Source organism: Lynx canadensis, chromosome D4, assembly GCF_007474595.2.
Source record: "Lynx canadensis isolate LIC74 chromosome D4, mLynCan4.pri.v2, whole genome shotgun sequence".
In the NCBI taxonomy this organism is placed as follows: domain Eukaryota; kingdom Metazoa; phylum Chordata; class Mammalia; order Carnivora; family Felidae; genus Lynx; species Lynx canadensis.
In genome coordinates, this window is record NC_044315.2 from 83999909 (window position 1) to 84020328 (window position 20420).

The 20420-nt window shown below is 42.5% G+C and overlaps 1 protein-coding gene across 1 annotated transcript in view; it reads right to left on the reverse strand.

The window, feature by feature from the left end:
• Positions 1-19887, reverse strand: part of SCAI (suppressor of cancer cell invasion) — a 148637-nt gene extending 128750 nt beyond the window's left edge. Inside the window, exons 1-2 of the mRNA XM_030292746.1 lie at positions 19763-19887; positions 18995-19039 (exon numbers count right to left, since the gene is read on the reverse strand). Coding sequence (XP_030148606.1) covers positions 18995-19039; positions 19763-19815 — 98 coding nt within the window. The 5' untranslated portion in view covers positions 19816-19887. The remainder of the gene's footprint in view (positions 1-18994; positions 19040-19762) is intronic.
• Positions 19888-20420: the final 533 nt, after the last annotated feature.

Consider the following 20420-nt stretch of genomic DNA (forward strand, 5'->3'; position numbering starts at 1 on the left):
GCTCAGTATTAAATGTAGAGCTTGCTTGAGATTCTCTTCCTCTCTCTGCCCCTCTCCCCCACTCACAGTGTCTCTCTCTTTCTTGAAAATAAAAAAAATAATAATGATAAAAACAAATAAATTAAAAAAAAATAGAAGTCTAAAAACCAGCATGCTTATTCTGAAATTTCTTCATCACTTTCTCCCTAATCTTTTTTCCCAAAGGAGTCCTTCTGGTCTTCACTTCTTTTTTTTTTTTTATTAATTAATTTTTTTTTTAATTTTATTTGAGAGAGAGAGAAAGAGAGAGAGTAGCAGAGAGGGGCAGAGGCAAAGAGAGAGAATCCCAAGCAGGCTCCATGCTCAGTTGAGAGCCCGACACAGATCTCAATCCCATGACCCGATCCCATGACCCTGGGATCCCAACCTGAGCTGAAATCAGGAGTCAGATGCTCAACCAACAGAGCCACCCAGGCACCCCTGGTCTTCACCTCTTAAGTGAAGCCTTAAGCCTTAAAAAAAAAAAAACTAAAACAATTAATTTAGTCCTTTTAGACTTCTGAGCATCCCTCTGTCCCTAACTTCTTAGGAATATTTACTCCATCATTTCAGATTGCAACCTTTTTGCTGGTTATCCTTCCCCTCCCTTGTCTAAAAATAATAATGCCAATAATAGTGATAGTGACCAGCAGTGGTAAGAAGAGCCAACATTTTGTGACAGGCACTATCTTAACACTTTGTATGTATGTATCACTGAAGGCTCACCACAACCCTATGAAGTAGATACCATTTTATTTAAGAAACTATGCTACAGAGAAGAGGTCACTTTCCAAGGTCACATACCTCACCTGAATCTTTCTAAAGTCACTGCTCATTACTAACATGCACACAACCTTCTATATTAGAAGGACATAAGAATGGAGTTATATGGGCAGGGATATTACTGTCCAATTTTTGCTGTTTTGTACTACTCTTAATTAAAAAGACCCAGAGGTACCTGGGTGGCTCAGTCAGCTAAGCATCCGACTTCGGCTCAGGCCATAATCTCACAGTTTGTGAGTTCAAGCCCCAAGGAGGGCTCTGTGCTAAGAGCTCGGAGCCTGGAGCCTGCTTCAGATTCTGTCTCCCTCTCTCTCTGCCCTTCCTCCTCCCTCCCTCCCTCTCTCTCTCTCTTTCTCAAAAATAAACATTAAAAAAAGACACATAATTTAATAAATACAGAAAGTGAAAACCTATGAGATAAAAATCTATAAGGGAATAGGACACAGAATCTATTTTTTTTTCTTTTATGATACAGACAGTGGTCCTGAAGGTAGAAACACATCTTGCTTGTAAGTTGAAGCAGTTTGATATATGCAGGGTCTCTTCTCTCAGCTTTGGCAAAATGGAATACCAATTCAGTGATCTTCTGTTGTCTAACTTAGTGGCTTAAAACAACAGCCTTTAATTGTCCGCGGGAATTTGCAATTGGGTAGGGCTTGGCAGGGACAGCTCTTCTCTGCCCTAAGTGGGCACCCACAGGGGCAGTATGATGGGGATCTGGAGGATTAGGATCTGCTTTTAGAATGGCTCACTCACATGGCTGGCGAGCTGAGGCTAGATGTCAGCTGGGAGCTCAGCTGGGGCTGAGGGCCAGGAGCTTCGGTTTCTCTCACACAGGCCTCCCACTTGAGCCCTCATAGCACAGCCTGGGAACTCGGTTCCAAAAGTGAATACCCCAAGAGAGGAAGGCAGCAGCACACAGCATCTCTATGACCCAGCCTATAAGTCACAGAGGTTTGCCTGAGCCATGCTCTATTGGTGGCAGTTACAAAGGCCTGCTCTGATTAAGAGATGGGGACACAGATCTCAACACTAGATGGGAGGAGCGTCAAGGTCACAATGTAAGTAGAACATGTGTAATGAACGATGCTATTGCAGATATCGTTGGAAAATACAGTCTATCACATCAATGGAAGGTTACGTGTCCGTATATATCGAAGTTGATTTTTTTTTAACACTATTTTTTGGGTTCTATTAAGTAGACTTTTCCTGTAAGGGGTGAAGAGACTGAAAACTAACCTGGAGCTTCTCCTCCTCTGTGATGAAATGACTTCAGTGGCCTACAAGTAATTATCTTCAGGGCCAAACAATAGAGAAGAAAAAATGGTTAGGTACTAGTTAGCAACTACTAGAAAACTGAGCTTTTATTCATTTACCCTTCAATGAAGGTTTGGCAAACATCTTGCTTTTAATAAAACTCTAAATTCTCAAATGCATAAATTTTTATTCATTCATTTCATTGCCTATTGTTACTGGCAGTAGAAACCCCTGAAAATGAAAAAGCCATCGGGGCTCCTGGGTGGCTCAGTCGGTTAAGCGTCCAACTTCAGCTCAGGTCATGATCTCATGGTTCATGGGTTTGAGCCCCACGTTGAGCTCTGTGCTGACAGCTCAGAGCCTGGAGCCCGCTTCATATTCTGTGTCTCCCTCTCTCTCTGCCCCTCCACTGCTCACACTCTGTCTCTCTCTCAAAAATAAACATTAAAAAAAATTTTTTTTTAATGAAAAAGCATCAAATAGTTTCAGAGTTAACAAAGTAAGGGAAAAAGCTGAGGCACCTGCATTCTCTTTCAAAGAAGGGTTTATGGGCAGAGAGAACAAGAGATTACCAAATGAATGTTGGGGGAAAAAGATGAATCAAACCCCTAGGGCACGTGGGAAAAAAAAGAAAAAGGAGTGACTAAGAAACCAGCCAAAGCCCTGGGGATTTCACCGGCATGTTCTGTGATGCTCTTTACACACGCCCTTACAGACTCCATCCTTAAGCTACGGTCCCTTTCCCACCTATCAGAGCTAGAAATAGATCCAAAAATATCTAAATCCATTAGTTTCCAATGTCTTCAAGTATAAGACCCTCTTTTTAAGAGTAAAAATTCTGTGACCACCTATATGACAATTGCTGTGGTTTTATTATCTGATTATTAAGAAAAATCAGTAATGACAGAAGTACTTTGAATTCACTATAACCTCTACTAGATGCCATTGGTATTTTGTACAAGGGCATATAAAATATGTAATAGCAGGTACATGAGATATTTAATTTAGATAAAATTCTTAGGAAATACCAAATACATATCAATTACTAGTAAACATGTAAGTAAGCCATATCTGAAAAGACCGAGACTGAGGAATTTTAAAGGACTTCCTTTTCTGTTACGTTACGTAGGATTTCTCCTACTGTGCCTACGGCTGGATTCAATAACTAATTTTTCCAGTACCCATTCTATAATTCTCTTATAAATTATGAAGAGCATTCCCCTTCTTTTCAGCTTGTATCTTAATAACTTAAAACTGGTTTAAGACAATACAGATGCATATTCCTATTTTATAAAAAAGTAAGAATCCTCTTACTCATTGAAGACAATTTCTCATCACCAGCCAGGAGTCACCACAATAGATAAATGACTTGCTTATCTATCGTTGGAAAGACAGGCTAATGGCAACTGTTCTAAATCTAAAATCTTTATTTTCAGCAGCTGTTCTCTAAAAACATATAGATAATGCTAGAGTTTGGAAATTATCACAATAATTTAAACATTCTGGGACACCTGGCTGGCTCAGTCAGAAGAGCATATGACTCTTGTTCTCAGGGTCATGAGTTCAAGCCCTACACTGGGCATAGAGATTACTTTATAAATAAATAAATAAACAAACAAACAAATAAAACTTTAAAAGTTCTGATTGCCACTTTGCACACTTTTGGGAAACCATGTGGGAACACTCTCATCATGGGTTCCTTCATCCAGGAAGAACTTCTAGAATACTGCCAAACAGGTACATATGCTTCTGAGGCCCACAGAATATATGGAGAGAGCCTGGAAAAAGAAACCCAACTGCAAAATAAGAATATAAAGAAATGATGCGCAGGGGCACCTGGGTGGCTCAGTTGGTTAAATGTCCAACTTCAGCTCAGGTCATGATCTCACAGTTAATGGGTTTGAGCCTCGCGTTGGGCTCTGTGCTGACAGCTCAGAGCCTGGAGCCTGCTTCAGATTCTGTGTCTCCCTTTCTGTCCCTCCCCCACTCACACTCTGTCTCTTTCAAAAATAAACATTAAAAAAAATACTAAAAAAGAAAAAAAAAAAAAAGAATGATGCCTAGCCTTAGTGTGAAATGTTTCCAAAACAACTGCCAAGTTTACAAAAACACAAGCATTTCTTTTGCTGAGCTTGTGGTGAAGATGGCCATTTACAGCAGACTGCATCCATGAAGAGAACCCACAGCTCATTGTGCAGAAGCTATGACAAGTTTAGGAGCACTCTGGCAAACCAGGGATGAGACAAAAGAAGGCCATAAAAAAAGACAAGGCTTGGGGCGCCTGGATGGCTCAGTTGGTTAAGAGTTTGACTCTTGATCTCAGCTCAGGTCTTGATCTCAGGTGAGTTCAAGCCCCTCATTGGGATCTATGCTGGGTGTGAAGCCTACTTTATTTTTTTTTAATATTTTTTTTTCAACGTTTATTTTTGGGACAGAGAGAGACAGAGCATGAACGGGGGAGGGGCAGAGAGAGAGGGTGACACAGAATCGGAAACAGGCTCCAGGCTCTGAGCCATCAGCCCAGAGCCTGACGCGGGGCTCGAACTCACGGACTGCGAGATCGTGACCTGGCTGAAGTCGGATGCTTAACCGACTGCGCCACCCAGGCGCCCCTGTGAAGCCTACTTTAAAAAAATAATAAAAATTTAAAAAATTAAAAAGATGAGGCTTATATACTAGAGTTCTCCTGAGAAACAGAACCAACAGGATGTGTAATTGTGTGTGTCTACATAGAGAGACTGGATAATAACTGGATTATGCAATTATGGAGGCCAAAAAGTCCCAAGATCCGCAGTCAACAAGCTGAGACCCAGGAGAGCCAATAGTGTAGTATTGGTTGGAGTCTGAAAGCCTCAGAACCAGGAAAGTTTATGGTGTAAGTTCCAGTCTGAGAGCCAGCAGGCTCGGGACCCAAGAAGAGCAAGGTTTCAGCTTGAATCCAAAGGCAAGAGAAGACTGATATCCCAACTCAAGCAGTCTGACAGGAAGAGTTCCCCCTTATTCAGCCTTTTTGTTCTTCTCAGGTCTTCAACTGATTGAATGAGGCCAACCCATCTCGGGGAGGGCAAGCTACCTTACTCAGTCCACAAATTCAAATGTTACTCTCACCCAAAAACATCCTGACATACAGCCAAAATAATATTTGACCAAATGTCTAGGCACCCCGTGACCGAGTCAAGTTGATACATAAAATTAACCATCAGTAGCTTACCTAAGTGTGTGTGATCTGCCCACTCTTCCCAGACAGCCAAGAAGGGGTAGGAAAAAAGTTCAAAACCTGGTGACAGATACCAGGCAGAGGAAAAGTGAATTTCACTGGGCAACGACCTTCTGGCTCTTGCCTTAATAAGAGTGAACATGAGCATGGGACTACCTCCCAATCTGTGGGACAAAAGACCAGGGACTCCGAAGAGAAAAGCAAATGGGTAGAGATTCAGCTATTACAACAGGCACACATCACTGCCTGAAAGTAAACGGTCCTGCAATGCCTTTAATCAAAAGACAGCTGCTTCCAAAACACATATACAGACACACAGGCACACAGTGCCCATCAGAGACCTATCCAGAAGGAGAGAAAGCTTAGCCAGAGATTCATCCCTTGGGTACAATAGAGCCAGTGTGGAAAGAAAAGAGACTACCTCCCTCCCCCGCCAAAAAAAATCACAGGCTCATATAACTCAGCCCTTGAAAGCCAGGATAGTAAGTCAAGCTTTTGGCCAGGGCGGTAGTCATCTCAAGGCTCAACTAATTCAGGATCCCTTTCCAAGCTCACTCATGTGGTTGGTGGCTGGCAGTCTCTCTTCCTTACCATGTGGCCCTCGCCATTGACTGCCTGTCCCCACAACGTGGCAAGTGACTCTTGTCTGTCCAGGGCCGTCTCACATCATGGCAGCCAGCCTCCTTCAGAGGGAGTGATGAGAGACAGAAGGAAAGAAACAAACCAAAGTCTCCTGACGACCTGATTTGGGAAGTGAGGTCTCATCACTTCCACGGCACAAAGTCCAGCCCACACTCAAGGAGACGAGAATTAAGCTCCATCTTTTAAAGAAAGGAGAATCAAAGAATTTGTGGACAGTCTTTAAAACCACTACAGAGACTAAAAGAATTGTTGAACGTAAAAAAAAGGAGCTGGATAGTTATTAAGACATCAATGGACGTTTTGTTTTCACTGTATTCCCCAGACCCCAAGAAGACGGTCCTTGCCTCAAGGGAGGTTCGTTTTTGTTTTCTGAAAATGTGAGTTCCTTGAGGAGATGATGCTGTGGGGAGGGGGGAACTACAATACCTTTGAGGGCACGAAGGTAGAAAAACGAGAAGAAAAAAGGAGTGAACTGTCTGGTAAGGGGAAGGAATTCTTTGGGACCCACAAAAAGAAGAGGCCTGCAAGCCCACTTCCTGCCAGGGCTCTAGATAAATGACAGGTCCTCAGAGGGAGATGGGTGTGTGCTGTACCCAGGAAAGCTGACACTTCTACACCAGAATCCCCACACCTAGTAAAAATCCGTGTGCCTAAAGTTGGCCCTAACTGTTAGAGCCACCGAACTTCAAGGAACCATATCCTCTTACACAACATGCTTACCAGTCACAGCCATTATGGACTGAAAACGAACCTTTCACCCTTTGCCTGGTTCCTCACAAGCCTCTCAGATTCCTGTACAACCCTAAGGAGGGATGGATACCCATTCTTAATCACTGAGATTGAATTTTTCTCATCAGTTTGGTGGATTAGGGGTGGGGGGAGCACATGTCCCAAGGTTGGATTTAATTTCATTTGAAGGAATTAAAATATTGTAACACTTCTTGGTTACCTGATTTTGTTAAATGTAATTTGTATCTACTATATGGTCAACTAACTTACTAACTTATGGATATCTTTTTAACTTATCCACCTTGGTAGTTTTAAAAAAAGTTACAAGGGGCGCCTGGGTGGTTCAGTCACTTAAGCATCCGACTTTGGTTCAGGTCATGATCTCACGGTTCTGAGTTCAAGCCCCACGTCGGGCTCTGTACTGACAGCTCAGAGCCTGGTGCCTGCTTCAGATTCTTTGTCTCCCTCTCTCTCTGCTCCTCCCCTGGTTCACACTCTGTCTCTGTCTCTCTCTCTCTCTCAAAATAAATAAACATTAAAAAAAATAAAGTTCTGAACAGGTTGCTCCATGAAAACACTAAGATTTTTCCATTAGTAATATATATTTTTAAATTTTTTTATATGTTTATTTATTTTTGACAGAGAGAGAGAGAGAGAGAGAGACAGAGCATGAGTGGGGGAGGGGCAGAGAGCGAGGGAGACACAGAACCCGAAGCAGGCCCCAGGTTCCGAGCTGTCAGCACAGAGCCCGACACGGGGCTTGAATTCATGGACTGCGAGATCATGACCTGAGCTGAAGTCGGACACTCAACCGACTGAGCCACCCAGGCGCCCCTCCATTAGTAATCTATTACCCACAATTTTTTCTAGGCTATTCTCTCCTATAGAAAGTATATAGTAGCTTTGGGGAGCCTGGGTGGCTCAGTCGGTTGAGCATCCAACATCGGCTCAGGTCATGATCTCGTGGTTCGTGGGTTCAAGCCTCAGAGCCTGGAGCCTGCTTCAGATTCTGTGTCTCCCTCTCTCTCTGCCCCTCCCCTGCTCACAGTCTGTCTCTGTCTGTCAATAATAAATAAATGTTAAAAAAAAATTTTTTTTTAATTCAGATTGTGGGAAACTCTTAATAATGAACATGGTTCCTTCAACAAATAAACAGCATGGGGGAAAACAGAGTGGGAAAACTACAGATTTAAAAAACTGTGAAGGGCGCCCGGATGGCTCAGTGGGGTGAGCATCTGACTCTTGATTTCACCTCAAGTCATGATCCCAGGGTGATGGGATCAAGCCCCACATCAGGCTCCATGCTCAGCCTGAAGACTCTCTATCCCTCTCCTTCTCACTCTCTTGTTCTCTCTCTCAAATAAAAGAAAATAAAATAAAATTTAAGTAAATAAATGTGAGATCTAATCAAAAGATTGCAAGTTACAAACCTGATCTGAATCTTTGAACAAACACATATTTTAAAAAATGATTAGCCAAATGTAGAAATCTGAACACTGATATTTGATAACACTAAGGGAATGTTTTTAAGTTATTGTAAATAGTATTGTGGTAATGTGTTTTAAAAGAGTCCTTGATCTTTCAACAACACATACTAACACATTTACAGATGAAAACTATGTATAGCATATGCTTCAGGTAGAGTAGGAAGGTATACAGATGAAACGGGATTTAGTTTATAATCATTGAAGCTGGGTGAACAATTTAAGTTCACTGTAGCATTCCGATATTGTCTGTATCTGAAATTTTCCATATTAAAAATACATACACATATAAAGTAGATGTGGATACTTACAGGCTAGACTGTTTAACTTTCTTCTGCCTACTTCTGACATCCTGCCTTCCAAGGAGTCCTCGAATTAGTCCCAATGAACCTTTGGGCTCATTTTTTTAACACCCTTAAAAATCACTGCTTGGGGCGCCTGGGTGGCTCAGTCGGTTGAGCATCCGACTTCGGCTCAGGTCATGGTCTCACAGTTCGTGAGTTCGAGCCCCACGTCGGGCTCTGTGCTAACAAACAGCTCAGAGCCTGGAGCCTGTTTCGGATTCTGTGTCTCCCTCTCTCTCTCTCTCCCCCTCCACTGCTCATGCTCTGTCTCTCTCTCTGTCTCTCAAAAATAAATAAATGTTTAAAAACTAATAATAAATAAATAAATAAATAAATAAATAATCACTGCGTTAGCCTGTCTAAGTTTTACTCGAGTACAGTATTACCATGAAAATGCTGACCACTTTGACTGTACCATCTTGGGCTCCTGCAGAATCTGTTTTTACAGAACCGAATTTTGGTGTTATGTCCGTAGGTTTTCACTGACACGGGCTGGAAGAAACAGCTTTACCAACACCACTGCATTTCTGTAGGGACATTGCTAAGGCAAACACTATCACACAGAAACACTCTAAGTAGAGGACATTCCTGTGTTTCGGTGTAAATTGCAAAGTGTTCATCTAGTTTTCAACATAACTCCCTCCAGAATCTCAGTTTCTCACCAGAGTACAGAGATCTATCTCCCAGAGATAAACACTATTTGTTTGAGGACTACATACAGAAAGACTGCAAAGGACAGACAATACTGCAAAGATAGAACATCCAAAAGACAGAAAGCAGTCTGGTCTATTTCCACAGCCTGTTTTTAGGACACTCTACTCTTCACATTTCACTCGAAGTGGTCCCGCTCTGTTATTCCATTCCATGACCGGGATAACTAAGTATTTACTGATGACTTCCAAGTCTATACCTGAAGCCCTACTCTCTCTCTTCTCAGCTCTAGACCCATGTTTTCACCTGCCTGACGAGAGACAGTGTTCTCTGAAGCACTTTACACTGTTTATGGTCAAAATAAACTCATAATCTTACCCTTCCAAACTTGCTCCTGTCTCTGTTGTCTCAATTACAAATGTTCCCATCCAACCTATTATTCAAGCTAAAAGCTCAAGATACTGTGAAGAAAAGGAAAAGGCAAGCCATAGACCGGGGAAAAACATCTGCACAACATAGATCTGATAAATACTTTATTCCCAGAATACATAAAGGAACCCTTTTAACTATATACATAGACAAACAACTGATTTTTAAAAAACGGGCAAAAGATTTGAAAAGAAAACTCACAGAAGTTTTATGAATGGCAAATTAATACATGAAAAGATACTCAACAAGATTAGTAATTAGGGAAAGGCAAATTAAAAACATAATGATATGTATCACCATACACCCCTAGAACAGCCAACAATGGCGATGGCTTTAAGGGTATATACATGTATATACACGATTTCAAGGGTATACACATGTGTCAAAACTTAGGGGTACCTAGATTGCTCAGTGGGTTGAGCATCCGACTTTGTCTCAGGTCATGACCTCAGTGTAGAGCCTGCTTCGGATTCTCTGTCCCCTCCCAATTGTGCGCATATGCACACACTCTCTCTCTCAGGCTAAATTAAAAAAACATTTTTTAGGGGAGCCTGGGTGGCTCAGTCGGTTAAGCGTCCAACTTCGGCTCAGGTCATGATTTTGCGGGCCCGTGAGTTCAAGCCCCACGTTGGGCTCTGTGCTGACAGCTCAGAGCCTGGAGCCTGCTTCAGATTCTGTGTCCCCCTCTCTCTCCACCCCACCCCTGCTTGTGCTCTGTCTCTCTCTGTCTTTCAAAAATGAATAAACATTAAAAAAAGTTTTTTAATGCTTTTTAACTGTACACTTTAAATATGTGAGTCTTACTGTATGGCATTATACCTCGACAAAGATGTTTAAAAGAAAAAGAAAGACAATACCAAATACTGGCAAGAATATGGAGCATATGGAATCCCAAACATTGCTGGTAGGAATGCAAAATGGTGCCGTCACTTTGGAAAACAGTATGGCAACTTCTTAAGAAGTTAAACATTCACTTACCATAAGACCCAGCAAGTATACTCACAGGCATTTACTCAAGAGAAATGAAAACATATCTGCCCAAAGTCTTAACTCAAATGTTCATTAACAGTTGTATTCATATTAGAAACCAGAAACGAGCCAAATGTCTGCCAACTGGCAAATGCGTAAATAAATTGTGGTAAAATCATACAACGGAATGTTCCTCAGCAATAAGAAGTTACCTACAGTTACAAACAAGAACGTGAATGAATCTCAACAGTGTTATACCAAGTGGACACAAGACTATCTAATGAATGATTTACTTATATGAAATTTCAGAAAAGATAAAGGTATAACAATAGAGAAAAAAGATCAGTGGTTTCGGGAGGGCAGCAATGGTGATGTTCAAAATCGTGATTACACAGCTGAATACACTTGTCCAAAGTCATCAAACTGCATACTTAAAATTGGCATACTTTTTTAAAACATAAATAATACCTCAATAAAGATGTTCTTAAAAAGGCTAGAAGGAAAGGCAAAATAAAAATATATAAACTAATGATAGTTAACAGGTATCATTTATTGAATCTTTAACATGTCAGGTAATTTATCAAGTACTTTACATTCATTACACCATTAAATCTATTTTTTAAATAGACAAAAATCTCTGCACTCACATGGTCTATATGCTATTAGAGGAGGCTAGTAACCCTACAAAGTAAGTACTGTCAATACCTGCACTTTGTAAAAGTTGGGCAAACAGGTTCAGAAAGATTAAATCCATAATTTGTTCTAGAGCCCAAAGCTAGTATTTGGAAGAGCTGAGATTAGACCCTAATCCAGGATTTCTCAGCTTCAACATGACTGACAATTTGGGCTGGATAATTCTTCAATGTGGGAGGCTATTCTATATATTGTAAGGTGTTCAGCAGCACTTCTGGCCTCTACCCACCAGATGCCCTTAGTTGTAACAAGCAAGAATGTCTCCAGCATTGCCAAATGGCTCCGGGAGGCAAAGTTACCTTTGTTGGGAACCACTGCTTAATCTCTAAAAATTGACACCACAGCACAGAACTCTGAAAAGCACCTTCCTTTCCATACCTGACACTGACCTGGTTTAGGTCCTGAGTTCAGCTCACTTAAGTCCTCAGCATTAGTCCATCTATATCCAGGGTCTACTCTGTCATTTCAATAGTCACACTACCACCAAAGTAACCTCCTGAAAACCTCCAAGGCTTAGATGAAATGTCTGTCGAAAGTGCCCTGACTACCAGTATGCAGAATTACTAAAACCCTTTGTATACATACAAAGTCATTACACTTTCCCATTGTTTGGGTCTGCCTTCTCTACTATACGAGATTTACCCAGCAGGGACCAAACCTTAATCATGTCTATATCCTTGGTACCCAGGAGTAGAAAGCATTTAAATGTTTTTATTTATTTTTTTTTAATTTTTTTTAACACTTATTTATTTTTGAGACAGAGAGAGACAGAGCATGAACACGGGAGGGTCAGAGAGAGGGAGACACAGAATCTGAAGCAGGCTCCAGGCTCTGAGCTGTCAGCACAGAGCCCGACGCGGGGCTCGAACTCACGGACCATGAGATCATGACCTGAGCCGAAGTCGGCCGCTTAACTGACTGAGCCACCCAGGCGCCCCAGCATTTAAATGTTTTTAAAGGGGCACCTGGGTGGCCCAATTGGTTAAACATCCAACTCTTGATATCGGTTCAGGTCATGATCTCACAGTTCGGTTTGTGAGATCGAGCCCCATGTGGGGCTCTGCACTGACAGCACAGAGTCTGCTTGGGATTCTCTCTCTCCCTCTCTCTTTGCCCCTCCCCTGCTCACATGTTCTCTCTCTAAAAATAAATAAACGTTACTTTAAAAAATAAAATAAAGTTTTTAGAATTCAAATGTAATGCAGACAAATTACATATCCCATCAAAATGTTTACATCTCTTTGCTTTAATCACTAAAAAAAAAAAAAAAAAAAGCCCCCAAATCACACAGTAAAGCTTTAATCAACATGAATCATATCCAAACAAATGGGTCTTATTCCTAATAGGATCTGGAAGATGCCCTAACTCATAACCCAAACATTACGAAGCAACAGGTTGAAGTTTTCACAATTTTCCAAAACCAGAGAGATCAAGTTTCCTAATCTTAAAACTCCTCTTGGTCTAGTACAGTTTATCAGGGTCCTTAAATAGTGTCACAGTATTTTGAACCACTAAAGCCTCATCCTACACGAACTCCTTCTTGCTACTAATTCATTTATTGTTCTGCTATAGTTTTATTGAGCACCCACTCAGTGCTAGGGATACAAAGATGAACTAAGATAAAGAAATAAAAGTTTTAGTGAGGAAAGAAATACACACGAAATTAGTAACAGTAGCATATGAAATGCTTATCTCATATTACCTTAGTTTTTTAAAAAACATCCTTATAGTTTGGTGTACACCAGGAATGTTCTCAAAAGATGACGTGGAGGAGAAAAAAAAAAAAAGATGACGTGGAGGGATGTGGGTGGGGGATGGGTGAAACAGATGATGGGGATTAAGGAGGGTAACTTGTTGTGGTGAGCACTGGGTGATGTACAGAAGTGTTGAATCACTAAATTGTACGCCTGAAACTAATATTACACTATATGTTAACTAACTGAAACTTAAATAAAAACTTAAGGGAAAAAAAAAAAACCTCAGTCACTATGACTTAAGAGCAAGTATCCAAAAATAAAAATGATACTTTCGGCAACTGTTTTCCAAACATTAATAGGATATATGGTATAATAGTCAACAACTCTACACAGCAGTCCAACTCAAAGGGATGCTTAAGACCAAATTCAACAATTAATTCATCTGGAAATGTTCATTACAAAGTCATTTCATTTGATACCGAGAATTTTTATGACCACGGTATGCAACTGATAACACCAGCTATAAAAAAAAAAAAAAAAAATCTGGCTATGACCATTACATCTTTTCCCTATAATCCATCTTTAGGGCCTTAACTGGCCATTTTGTTTGCTATTTTTAGAGCAATCTCAGGACTGTTTTCTGAGGAAAATCTTGTCTTGCCCATAGGATCTCTTCATAGATTTATGTTGGCTGTCCATTCAGGTCAAAACCCTGACTTGATCACAGGCTCTGACCTTAATCAGACATGCAAAATACATGTTCTCATGATTCTTCACTGAGAATATAAGATAAAACTCATCGTTGCCTGATGTTGATCAAAACTTAGTTACAAGAAACAATATTCAGGCAGCCCACACTGGGGACTCCTGGTGGTAACAATTCTGGACCCTTAAATGTCAAACACCCAAAGGAAGGAAAGGTGCGTCTAGGAGGGACGTAGTGTTAAAAGAGCATCCCAAGAATTAAGAGTTAAGGAAAATTTAATCTTTCTTATGTATGATACATTCTCTCATACAGCTCTCAAGCTTTTTGGTCGCAGAGCCCCTTAACACTCTTGAAAACTCTGTGGGTATATCTATCGATATTTATATTTCAAAATGAAAATTTTATATATAATAATACAGAAGCACGCATTCCATGAGCCTTCAGAGCAAAAATGAAATCACTCCTAATTGTAGCCTCAGAAAATTACACCATGAATGAGAGAGAATCAGGATAAAGGCAAGTAATGTCTCAGTATTATTAAGAAAATAGATTTGGGGTGCCTGACTCAGAAGAGCACATGATTCTTGATCTCAGGATTGTGAGTACGAGCCCCACGTTGGGTGTAGGGATTACTAAAAAAATAAAAGTAAAAAAATTTTTTAATTAAAAAAATAATATTCATAGAGAAGTATTAAGGACACATTCATTCAATAATTCAACCAACTTTTTCTAAGTGCCAGACACAAGTCTAGATGCTGGGAATAAACAGAATCCCTGGAGCTTATTCATCCCTGTTTATCTCTAAACCAAGCCAAGCAAGCCACCAGTGAGCTGTATACTTAAACACTGCTTTGGCTCTTTGGAGAATGTTCACTGGCATCATATGAACCTGGATTAAGAAGCATTACAAGAAGTTGGGCCGCCTGGGTGGCTCAGTTGGTTAAGCGTCCGACTTCGGCTCAGGTCATGATCTCACGGTTCATGGGCTCGAGCCCTGCGTCGGGCTCTGTGCTGACAGCTCAGAGCCTGGAGCCTGCTTCAGATTCTGTGTCTCCCTCTCTCTCTGCCCCTCCCCCACTCATGCTCTGTCTCCCTCTGTCTCAAAAATAAATAAAACATTAAAAAAAATTTTTTTAAAGCATTATAAGAAGCAATCTTTAAAAACTCACCACTATGTTTATCACAGGGATTCTGCCCCTTACAAAACCAGTGTCCCCACTATGAAGACCCCTGAGAAAAATTTCTCTCAAACTAACACTCAAAAAAAGTTGTGTTTCTCTTAAACAACATGTGTTTGGTTTTATAAACACCATGGATCTGGAAGTTGAGCTTTATTTTCTTCTTTGCTTTGCTTGAGGAAACTCAGAGCCAAATATGGAACCCACCTTTAGTGACTGTGCAGTATTTTCTAGTCTATATACCAACTTTGCCACTGGTTTAAAATAGTTTTTTGCCACTGGTTTAATTGTATTATTCTTTTCTCATTTCTTCTTTACCTCAATACCTTATTTTTAATCCTTTAGCCTGTATATATTTAGAAAAGGGGTGGGAAATAAAGGTATTCGATGGCTGCTTTTTCATATAAAATTTACTGTGTATTTTCAATGTGCCAGACGCTGTACTAAGCACTTTACAACCCCTTGAAGGTTGGACTATTTCTTTCTTAATTATTCTTTAAATATTTTATTTATTTTTTTAATGTCTATTCATGTTTGAGAGACACAGAAAGAGCACAAGCGGGGGAGAGACAGAGAGAGAGGGAGACACAGGATCCGAAGCAGGCTCCAGGCTCTGAGCTGTCAGCATAGAGCCCAACACGGGCCTGAACCCACGAACCATGAGATCATGACCTGAGCCAAAGTCAGACATTTAACCAAGTGAGCCACCCAGGCGCCCCTAAAAATTTTATTTTTTTTCCTATGCCCAATGTGGGACTTGAACTCACAGCCCTGAGATCAAGAGATCAAGAGTTGCATGCTCTACCGACTGAGCCAGCCAGGAGCCCCTGGTTTGAACTTTTATTATTTCCACATACAGATGAGGAAACTGAGGCTCAAGGAGGTTTATTAACTTATATATGATCTCATAACTTGTACTTGACAGAGCTAGGATTCAAATGCAGCCCAAACCATTACCCTTAGGTGTATGTACAAGCTATTATGGGAGCAAATAAGGTGAAGGAGAGGTTGGGAAAGTCTGCACACAGGATGTGACATATGAGCTAAGTCTTAGAGGGAGCCTGCCAAGGAGCAAGGAGAAAGTAATCCAGAGAGAAAGAGAAATCATGTGCAAAAACCCAAAGCAAAGAGAGTATATAAGTTCTGGGAATGGCAAACAGAACACAGAGTTACATTCAGCAATTAATTCATAGTACAGAATTCAGCAGAAAGTTAAGTCACTTAATAGTAGATATTTAATAGATCCATTATTGAGAATTTCCATGGCCACAGTATTCAACTGTGGAAGACAGGGAGAGGAGAAAGGCAGTCTCTTTTTATGAGTAGGCTCAAAAGTCTGAATTATGTTAAATAAGCAATGGGGAACCACAGAAGGATTTAAACAGGGGAATTACAAGATCAACTTGTAATGAATGAATTACAGATTTAAGGTAGAGAACGCAGTCAGGAGGCCACTGCAAGAGACTGGAAGTGGGGTAATGAGAGCTAAAGTCTGTCCAAAAGAAATTTAATGTAAGCCGTATATATAGCTTTTAAGTTTTGAATAGCCATGTTAGAAAAAGTTAAAGAGGGGCGCCTGGGTGGCGCAGTCGGTTGAGCGTCCGACTTCAGCCAGGTCACGATCTCGCGGTCCGGGAGTTCGAGCCCCGCGTCAGGCTCTGGGCTGATGGCTCAGAGCCTGGAGCCTGTTTCCGATTCTGTGTCTCCCTCTCTCTCTGCCCCTCCCCCGTTCATGCTCTGTCTCTCTCTGTCCCAAAAATAAATAAACGTTGAAAAAAGAAAAAGTTAAAGAAAAAAGTGAAAATAATTTTAGTAATACTTTTATTTACCCACTAGACCTAAAATGATTTCATCATCTAATCACTACAAAAATTAGTAAATAAGAAATTTCACATTCATTTTTTCATATTCACCTGAAATCTGATGTGCATTTTTACTTCAAGCACATCTTGTTTCGGACATTAAATTTTCACTGGAAATACGGGACTTGTATACAGATTTCATAAAACTTCCAGATGAAAAAGTAGATTCCCATACCCAAATTGTTCCAAACACACCTTCCAGTGAGTCAAGTACCACTTTCTGAATTTAAATTAATTATAATTAATAAAATTTAAAATGCAGGGGCACCTGATTGGCTCAGTCAGTTAAGCATCTGACTTGATCTCAAGGCTTATGATCTCAGAGTCTGTGAGTTTGAGCCCTGCATCAGACTCTGTGCTGACAGCTCGGAGCCTGGAGTCTGCTTTGGATTCTGTCTCCCTCTCTCTCTGCCCCTCCCCCAATCTTTCTCTCTCTCTCAAAAATAAATAAACATTAAAAATGATAGGGGCACCTGGGTGGCGCAGTCGGTTAAGCGTCCGACTTCAGCCAGGTCACGATCTCGCGGTCCGTGAGTTCGAGCCCCGCGTCAGGCTCTGGGCTGATGGCTCGGAGCCTGGAGCCTGTTTCCGATTCTGTGTCTCCCTCTCTCTCTGCCCCTCCCCCATTCATGCTCTGTCTCTCTCTGTCCCAAAATAAATAAAAAACATTGAAAAAAAAAAAATTAAAAAAAAAAAATGATAATAATAAAATTTAAAATTCAGTTCCTCAGTAATGTGAGCCGCATTTCAAGTGTTTTATGGCCGCACATAGCTACCATATTGAACAGCACAGGCCTGGAGTGACAAAGGAACTTTAACTGACAGCATTTCCACCGTTACTTCATTATCTACTTACTGTTGAGGTTTTCTGTGTACTAACATCAGTAACTTACCAAGTATTAACTATGACAGGCGTCCTACTGGTCCCATCCTCACTACTGTAGCTTATTTTCTCTCTAGGCCTGTATCTGTGAAAAAGAACCCTTCTAATGACCACACAGAACTGCTACATAGTATCTGACATGCGGAATGCACACAAAAAAGTTTGTGGGATGGATGCATGCTCTTCTTCATTAGTCAAGGAATAATTCAGTTGTTTGTGGACTCCTTAAGCCCCCTGTTTCTATTTCCCTATGGTTTGATTGTTTATTAGACTCTGCATACTATGTACAATGATAAAAGAAAGAAGCAGTAAGAAAATCTATTTTCAATTGTATGTTTATTAGAGGCAGTATAGTATAATGGGTAAGAGCTTAAGCTCTGGAGCCAGATCGCCTGGATTCAGATCTGGTTTCTATCATTTATTAGATGAGTGAGTGATCTTGGCCTCTCTGTGCCTCAGTTCCCTCTGCTGCAAAACAGTGATAACTTATGATACATACTTCCTTGGGGTGTTTCAAGATTACAGAAGATATGGGGCTCCTGGGTGGCTCAGTCGGTTAAGCATCTGACTTCGGCTCAGGTCATGATCTTGCAGTTCATGAGTTTGGGTCCCACATCGAGATCTCTGCTGTCAGCGCAGAACCTGCTTCAGATCCTCTGTCTCTGTCTCCCTCTCTTTCTGCCCCTCCCCCACTCATGCTCTTCCTTTCTCTCAAAAATAAACATTAAAAAAAAAAGATTACAGAAGATAATACATATAAAGCACTTGCACATAATACTCAGCACACAGTAGATGCTCAATAACTTTTTAAATATATTTTATTTATTTTTTTATAAGTAAGCTCTATGCTTAAGGTGGGGCCCGAACTCAGGACTCCAAGATCAAGAGTAGCACACTCTACAGACTGAGTCAGCCAGGCGCCCCAAACGTTAGCATTTTAAACAGAGCTGGTGGAGAGGGTGAAATTACAGCTAAAGAAAAAAACTCAGGGAGTGCCTGGGGGGCTCAGTCAGTTAAGCAAGGGACTCCTGATTTCAGCTCAGCTCATGGGTTTGTGAGATTGAGCCCCATATGGGGCTCTGTGCTGACAGTGCAGAGCCTGCTTGGGATCCTCTCTCTCCCTCTCTCTCTGCCCCTCACCTGTTCACGTGTGTGCTGTCTTCTCTCTCTCTCTCTCAAAATAAATAAACTTAAAAAAATAAAGTAAAACCTAAGATTTCTCAATTACCCATGTCTCTTTCCCATATAATCTTACATACATACACACAAATGGTACAGGGTAGTACTTTGAACTCCTCAAAAAGAAAGACCTTGAATGCAGTTATATTCGTTAAGGAAAGGAGCTAAATAAAAAACTTCATCTACCAACCGTGTGTAACTATGCAGTATGGCATAGGTGAAGCCAAGCAAATGGAAAAACACGAAGCAAAATAGGAAGGCATTTTGCCTTACCTGCTTTTCCGTTTTCGAGGTGGTTTCTCCACCGTGCCAGTCAGTCTACAGACCAAACAAATAAGATGGTAACTAAAAGTAATATACAAGAACACATCTCCTGGCCCTACTGTGCCAGTCAAGAACTGAACGTACCACCACCCTCTAGGGGCATAGGCTCGCTAGGCTCATACCTGACCTTACAAATGCCTTATGCTCTCTGTTTCCCCTATTTACCAAGACCAAGCAATCCTGGGACCCACAGTTCCCCTAATGTCTGCTCTGCCCAAACCCTGCTCTCCCTTCTAGTCCCTCACTCCATTCTCAGCTCCTATTCGTCACAGCCCCGCTCCCCAAAACCACCCACCTCCACCTACTCATTGTCTGCCTCGTCACCCCCGCAAGCCCCTCCGGCCTCCCCTCTCCCGTGCCCACCCCCTCCCGAGCGTGCACTGCCCCCCTGAGCCCCGCCCCTCCAGGCCCCGCGCCCCCCGCATTCCACGGCCCTTCCACGGGGCGCGCACGCCCTGCCCCTCCCTGCCCGGCGCCCCCAGCCTCACCCCTCCGCGACCCTTCCCTCACACGCCCCTCTCGTCCGGCCTCGAGGATGCGATCGCCGCCCCGCCCGCTCCGCCGCTCCTGGGCGCCCCCCGGACCCCCCCTTCAGCCTGAACCCCCCTCCCCTCCCGGAGCCCCGAATGCTTCACGGCCCCGAGCCGCTGCCCGTGGGCCCGCTCCCGCGCCCCCACCCCATCCCTAACCCCGACCTCGACTCAGCCCCCGCCCCACCTGGGGGCCAGGCGACTCCTCGGCTGCTGGGGCTGCCGGGCTCCTCTGACCATCCGGCTCCTGCTCCGCCGCGGGAGCTGCTCCGGCGGCCGCAGGGCTCGCTCGGGAAGCTGAGGCGGCGGAGGCTGGAGTAGGCGGAGAGGCGGGAGGAGGGCCTCGCGCCTCTGCCTGGCATGCCGCGGGGCCCGCCTCCTCCGCGCCTCTCCTCGGCTCCCATTGGCTAGAACTGTAGTGTAGCCGAAAGCCTGGCGGTCGATTGGACGCTCGGGCCGTCACATCCCGCCACCTAGAGTTTGGTTGAGACTGCAGGTGGCGGCGGAGGTGCCTTAGAGACTGCTAGCAGCGCCGGGGAGACCTAAGCGCCACCGTGCGCTGGAAAGTCGAAACTGCATCTCCGGCGCCAGACACCTGCCGGCAGGTTCTCCTGGCTCTGCGTCCTGCATTCCACACACCTGCTGGCGCCCCCCAACACTGCACCACGCCAGGACCAACAGCCAAGCACTGCAATTTCCCAAACTCCTCTGGCAGGTGCGACGGTGAGGTAACTCCAAAACGAGCTTCATTTTGAACCACCTCAATGCGGTCCCTGACTCTACATCATGCTGAAATGGTCTCACAGCTCACAGATACCCTTCATTGAGGATCCAGCAAGAAAACT